Genomic DNA, 6,467 nt, shown 5'->3' with positions numbered 1-6,467 from the left:
GCGTCCGCCTCCAGCAGGGCGTATTGGAGATCACCGAGGTCGCCTACGAGGACTCGGGGCTCTACGTGTGTCGGGCGCGGGGCTCCGGGGAAGTCCTGCGCAACCTCACCATCTCTGTAGTGGGTGAGGGTCCAGAGCAGCACTGAGGGGAGCACCACCCGATTTCCCCATCCTGCAGACAGGGGCATGCCTCGTGACTCACTTTCTCTTGCAGACTCGCTGGCATCGGGTGATGATGATGAAGACAGCAATGGGGATGGTCCCCACGGAGACCGCAGCGAGGAGCCCATCTATGTGCACAGAGGTAAGTGCTGCCATGGGGGGAGCAACTGGGGGCAGCCCCCACCCAGAGCCGTGAGCCACATCCCGCAATGTCTGCTATTTCTCCCCAGCACCATACTGGACTCACCCACACCGCATGGACAAGAAGCTTTATGCTGTCCCTGCGGGGAACACGGTCAAATTCCGCTGCCCAGCCTCGGGCAGCCCCAGCCCCAGCATCCGCTGGTTCAAGAACGGGCGCGAGTTCCGGGGGGAGCACCGCATCGGGGGCATACGGGTAAGGGTCCCCCCGTGTCATCATCCCCTCCTGGTGTCTGGCTCAGCTGCAACCCCCTGAACCTGTTGCTGCCCATTGCAGCTCCGGCACCAGCACTGGAGCCTGGTGATGGAGAGTGTGGTGCCCTCTGACCGTGGCAACTATACCTGTCTGGTGGAGAACAGGTTTGGCAGCATCCGCTACAGCTACCTGCTGGACGTGCTGGGTGAGGGTCTGCAGGTGGTGCTGGGAGGGGTCCCTGCTGCCACTGTGCTGGGGAGAGGAGATGGGCTGCAGGGGATGAAGGTGGAGGAGCCCATCCTCATTTACTCTACTTGAGCAGCCCTAGTGTCCCAGCTCCTGAGGGAGGTGGGGTTGGGACACCTCTGGGTACTGTGGTGACGCTGCCCCTATACCTTGTGTGCAGAGAGGTCTCCGCACCGGCCCATCCTGCAGGCGGGGCTGCCTGCCAACACCACTGCCCTGGTGGGCAGCGACGTGGAGTTCTTCTGCAAGGTGTACAGCGACGCCCAGCCCCACATCCAGTGGCTGAAGCACATTGAGGTGAACGGCAGCAACTACGGCCCTGACGGGGTGCCCTACGTGCAAGTGCTCAAGGTAGCATCCGGGGGGTGACAGGGGCACACAGAGCTTGTCCACACACGGGAAGGCTCACGGTCCCTCGCTCTGCCCACAGACGGCAGATATCAACAGCTCCGAGGTGGAGGTGCTGTACCTGCGTAATGTCACCATGGAGGATGCAGGCGAGTACACCTGCCTGGCAGGGAACTCCATCGGCCTCTCTTACCAGTCGGCATGGCTCACTGTGCTCCCAGGTAGGGCTGGGATTAGGGCTAGGGTTAGGGTTAGAAGCAGCACGGGGACTGTGGTGTGGACTAACATGTGCTCTCCCTCTAGAAGAAGAGCTGGTGCATGAAGCAGAGGCCCCTGAGGCCAAGTACACCGATATCATCATCTACACGTCGGGCTCGCTGGCTGTGGCCATGGCCCTCATCATTGTGGTGCTGTGCCGCATGCAGACGCTGTCGAGCAAGCAGCCCCTGGAGCCCATGGCTGTGCACAAGCTCTCCAAATTCCCACTCATCCGACAGGTGAGGGCTGAGCTGGGGGCACCTTGATGACAACTGTCCCTGCTGCTGCCACCTGTCTCTGTCACCTTGTCTGTAGGGCTGCCCTCACCCAGTTGCTCCCAACAGCACCGGGTCTCAGCATAAGTCCCAGGTGTCTGAAGGCCGCTGTGCTGTCCCTGCAGTTCTCCCTGGACTCCAGCTCATCAGGGAAGTCCAGCACATCGCTGATGCGTGTCACCCGCCTTTCCTCCAGCTGTGCCCCCATGCTGGCGGGCGTCGTCGAGCTGGACCTGCCCCTGGATTCCAAGTGGGAATTTCCCCGAGAAAAGTAAGGAGCTGGGGAGGGCTGGGGTCAGCAGTGCCGCTGCTCATGGGTTCAGAGCGGGGTCCGCCCCTCGGTGTGCTCATGGCTCTGCCTCCCCTGGCAGGCTGGTGCTGGGGAAGCCCCTGGGTGAGGGCTGCTTTGGGCAGGTGGTGCGGGCGGAGGCGTACGGCATCGACAGGCAGTGGCCGGACCGAGCCGTCACCGTGGCTGTCAAAATGCTCAAAGGTAACGGTTTTGCTGAGGCATCTGGGCACAGCTGCTGCACTGGTGTCACCCCGGCACGTGGTGACACAACCCTCTGTCCCCAGACAACGCCACCGACAAGGACCTGGCTGACCTCATCTCTGAGATGGAGATGATGAAGCTGATGGACAAGCACAAGAACATCATCAACCTGCTGGGAGTGTGCACGCAGGATGGTGAGGGGCTCGGGGCCAGGGGGCTGCTGGGGTGGATGGGGCAAGGCTGAGCGTTGTGTGTCCTCCCCAGGGCCCCTCTATGTGATAGTGGAGTTTGCTGCCAAGGGCAACCTGCGCGAGTACCTGCGGGCTCGGCGGCCCCCCATGCCTGATTACACCTTTGACATCACGGAGCTGCATGAGGAGCAGCTCTGCTTCAAGGACTTGGTGTCCTGCGTCTACCAGGTGGCCCGTGGCATGGAGTACCTGGAGTCCAGGCGGGTAGGGATGGTGGTGTGATGGCGGTGTATGTGCCACAATGTGGGGCATGAAGGCTGGGCATCTCCTGGGGGTAGTGGTGCCGGGGGGCCTAGGGTGGGAGCTGCCATCTCACACCTGGGGTGATGTGTTCCCCCTGGCAGTGCATCCACCGAGACCTGGCTGCGCGCAACGTCCTGGTCACAGCAGAAAATGTGATGAAAATTGCTGATTTTGGCTTGGCCAGGGATGTCCATGACATTGATTACTACAAGAAAACCAGCAATGTGAGTGTGGGGCCAGGTGCAGGGCAGGGTATGGGTGGAAATCCATAAGCCAGGCTGAGCTGAGGTTTGTTCCTGCAGGGCCGCTTGCCTGTCAAGTGGATGGCACCTGAGGCCCTGTTCGACCGTGTCTACACCCACCAGAGCGACGTGTGAGTGCTGGGGCCCAAGGGCTGCCATGTGTTCAGGGTGAGGTAGCACTGTAGGGTCCTCAGCTGTAGGGCAGGGGTGCTCCGTGGGGTGAAGCTCTGGCCAGTGCCAAAGCAAAGATCTCATCCCCGCTCTCAGGGCACAGCAGGGTGGGTGAAACAGGGCCCTGCCTGCTGTGGTAGGGGGCTGGGACAGTCACACAGTCCTGTGCCATGTACGTTGCAGATGGTCCTTTGGGATCCTGATGTGGGAGATCTTCACTCTGGGTGGCTCCCCGTACCCCGGCATCCCCGTGGAGGAGCTCTTCAAGCTGCTGAAGGAGGGGCACCGTATGGACTGCCCATCCAACTGCACCCACGAGCTGTGAGTACTGGCGCTGGGGAGTGGGTGAGTGGGGGGCAGTAGCACCCCATAACGTGCCCTCATCCCAGGTACATGCTGATGCGGGAGTGCTGGCACGCGGTCCCCTCACAGCGGCCCACCTTCAAGCAGCTGGTGGAGGGGCTGGACAAGATCCTGGCGGCCATCTCGGAGGAGGTGAGGGGAGGAGGGGACGGCCCCTGCAGGGGCACAGGGCAGGCAGTGACAGCGCTGTGTCCTCTTCAGTACCTGGACCTCTCCATGCCCTTCGAGCAGTACTCTCCCTCCTGTGAGGACACCACGAGCACCTGCTCCTCCGACGATTCTGTCTTCACCCACGACCCGTTGCCGCTCGCTCCCTGCCTCTTTGCCTGCCCCAGTGGCAGGACTTAGGGGTGGCATGGCCAGGCGATGCCAGCAGGTATCCACACGGGGCTGTTCCCCACTTCTCTGGGGCTCTGCTTGTTGGGGACTGAGCTCCTCCTCAACGGTTCTGCTTTGAGCCTGCAGCCTGGCAGCGTCAGCCCCTGCCTCCCAGAGGTGGGTATCACCCTGGGGCCCCCCTGGCATCGCCTGGAGAGTCGGCTGTTGTCCAGTGCTTCAATGGAAGTGGCTCCTGGGCGGAGCCTCGCTGCCTGCCTCTGTACATAGCCATAGAGATGAATATTTATGTACATGAAATATCGAGCTGATAAATTATTACTATTTTTTTTTTTTAATAGATCTTGGTGCGGTTTCTGGGCTGCTCCCAGGGGTGAGGGAGGAAGGCAGTGCTGCCCGGGGGGGCAGTGCCACAGGTGCAGGAAGTGGGGTCCTGTGCCTCCAGCCCCACTCGAGCACAAAGCACTGTTGCATCTGTTCCCCATTAGCTGCTGTTGCGCTAAGCCACCGTGAACTCCGCTACCAGCATTGCCCTGAAACTGATCCACCAACTGCTGCTGGCTCCCAGGCTGGGAAAGAGCCCTGGGCCTCGCACAGTGGGGTCCCCCCCTCCCCACCTAGACCTGCCCCGGGACACCCGATAAAAGTGAGTTATGGGCATTGCCTTCTCCTAACTCTGGTACCCCTGGGAGTGGGGTTTGGGAACTGCAGGCCTTGCTCCTGGTGCCCACCTTGCCCTGCTGCACCCAGCTCAGCTCTGCAGGGAACGTGGACAGGCAGGGGCTGCAGCTGTCTCCTTGGATCTAGGGTTTCACCTTGGCTCCTCCATTCCAGCGAGGGCTGGGTTTTGCTGGGCCGTTAGCCCTGGGATCTTGTTTCCTTCTCCAGCTTCCAGCTGCAGGGGCAGCTCCAGTGAAGGGGAGCAGCCCCCAGCACATATGGGAGCTGGCTCTGGGGAGCAATGTGCCCCAACCAGAGGGCAGGTGGAATGAGGCCCCTTGGTCTCACCTACACACTTGTATTGTGCTGGCACTGGGGTGCAGCCACCTTTGGCTGCATTGCATGTATTTTTGGAGCTGTTCCAGAGCCCCCTCCCACTTCACAGGGAGCCCAGCCCTGCTTCCCCTCTCCCAGCTCGTGGCCATGGGGCCCTGCTCCCCCTCTTCCCTGGACATACCTCCCCCCAGGGCTCCCAGACCACCAGCAGGTGTGAAACCTGCCCCGGCCCTACAGTCTCCCTGCCCCGAGGAAGGATCCCAGCTGTCCACTAATGTGCCAGAACCAATGCATTTAGCACAGCCCTGAATGGGGCATTCACATGCCGGAGGGCAAACTGCCCAGGCAGGGGGGGCTGTCCAGTCCTGGCCCCCTGAGCCACAGAAGAGCCATCCCTGGGCTGTGCCTGGGGATGGGACTGTGCCACGTCCCCTGATCTGTGTGCTCACAGACTGGGGGCTCATCCTTACAATCCAGCACATGGGTGCCCCCAGCACCACTCCTGGGATCCCAGCAGTGCCCATCGCTGTGCCCCATCCACTGCTCAGGATCTGCTGCTGCCCTGCACACCCGTGCATCCCCTCCATCCCGGGGCTGGGAAGCACCGGGCTGGACCGGGCTATGGGACATGGGGCAGGGGAGGCCGCCGGGGCGTCCCGCAGCCTCACACCAACTGGAGGATGGTTTTATTGTTGAACATTCCTGGTATTTTCTGTCAGGGCTGAACCAATTGTCCTTAATCCGCCAGGCTCTGCTGGCCAAACAAGTGTGGCTGAGCCACCGGCATCCTGTCCCCACGAACAGGCCCCTTTTGTGAGGGGGATTTAGCGTGTAGCCCAGTAAATCCCGCTGGTTTCCTGAGGCATCGTTCCCACACGCCCTCCCCCAGCTCCGGGCCCTGGCACCGGGCCCCGGAAGGTGCCGCGCTGCGGGGCCGGGGCTGATTCACGCGGGACGTGGGACCTTTCCTGCTCCGCTGCTCACGGAGAGCCCTGAGTCCTGGGGGTGATGCTTAGTGATGGGGGCACCGAGCCGCTTCCTGATGCCAGCTCATTGCCGGAGATGCCTCCGCTTAACGACCCTCTGTTATCGGGAGGGAGGGTGCTCTTGGCTTTTCTCCCCAAAACAAAGAAGCTGGGATCTTATCTCCCGGCAGCATCTGGCTTTTGTGGGATGCAGAACACCTCTGCCCCGGGGCTGGGTGGTTGCTGGGTGCGGCTGGGGGCTGCGAGGCGCCGGGCTCCTGCCCTCTGCTCACACCGCTCCGTGAGCACAGCCGGCCCCAGGCAACGAAGGGAGGGCAGGGAAAGGGCACCACGAGTCCGACGCGTGATGGTATCCCACGCTGCTTCCCGGGCGCAAGGCTGAGGAAAGCGAGACATCCGCATTCCGGACATCTGCCTGCAACCAAACCCCCAGGGCCGCACTGCTACGCCGTACAAAAAACCCAACGCTCGCACCCTCCCGTGGACGCACATGCATGCACGCTCGCAGTACCGCGCCCAGGTTCCGGTGTACTCACACCATTGGAGCACGCGAGGCCCCCCTGCACAGAAACACGCTCCCCCCGCACGGCGCACACCGCACACACCCGCACCCTGCGGGCAGCCCCGGGCCGCAGCACTGCGGGGCTGTGCGGGCAGGGCGGGCCGCGAGCCCCATCTCCCGGCCGGCGGCGGCAGCTCC

At 62.4% G+C, this 6,467-nt stretch overlaps 1 protein-coding gene across 1 annotated transcript; it reads left to right on the top strand.

Moving 5' to 3' along the window:
* Positions 1-85: 85 nt before the first annotated feature.
* On the top strand, positions 86-4,109 carry FGFR4 (fibroblast growth factor receptor 4). The gene is made up of 17 exons (XM_010718994.3): positions 86-123; positions 215-304; positions 393-559; positions 641-764; positions 966-1,156; positions 1,236-1,374; positions 1,457-1,650; positions 1,812-1,957; positions 2,058-2,179; positions 2,263-2,373; positions 2,444-2,634; positions 2,775-2,897; positions 2,976-3,046; positions 3,270-3,407; positions 3,476-3,581; positions 3,651-3,825; positions 3,915-4,109. The coding sequence occupies exons 3-16, from the start codon at positions 419-421 to the stop codon at positions 3,795-3,797; spliced, it is 1,944 nt and encodes a 647-aa protein (XP_010717296.1). The 5' UTR covers positions 86-123; positions 215-304; positions 393-418; the 3' UTR covers positions 3,798-3,825; positions 3,915-4,109.
* The last annotated feature ends 2,358 nt before the right edge of the window (positions 4,110-6,467 follow it).

This window comes from Meleagris gallopavo, chromosome 15 (assembly GCF_000146605.3).
Source record: "Meleagris gallopavo isolate NT-WF06-2002-E0010 breed Aviagen turkey brand Nicholas breeding stock chromosome 15, Turkey_5.1, whole genome shotgun sequence".
NCBI classification, from domain to species: Eukaryota; Metazoa; Chordata; class Aves; order Galliformes; family Phasianidae; genus Meleagris; species Meleagris gallopavo.
The sequence above is the reverse complement of the archived record's forward strand: the minus strand, read 5'-3'. Positions and strand labels throughout refer to the sequence as shown.

What these genes read in the sequence shown, in the direction of transcription:
- FGFR4 (XM_010718994.3), top strand. Translation starts at nt 419, where the DNA reads ATGGACAAGAAGCTTTATGCTGTCCCTGCGGGGAACACGGTCAAATTC. An exon ending in GGCTGTCAAAATGCTCAAAG is followed by an intron (nt 2,180 to 2,262) that starts GTAACGGTTTTG and finishes CTCTGTCCCCAG; the next exon opens with ACAACGCCACCGACAAGGAC. An exon ending in ACTACAAGAAAACCAGCAAT is followed by an intron (nt 2,898 to 2,975) that starts GTGAGTGTGGGG and finishes TTGTTCCTGCAG; the next exon opens with GGCCGCTTGCCTGTCAAGTG.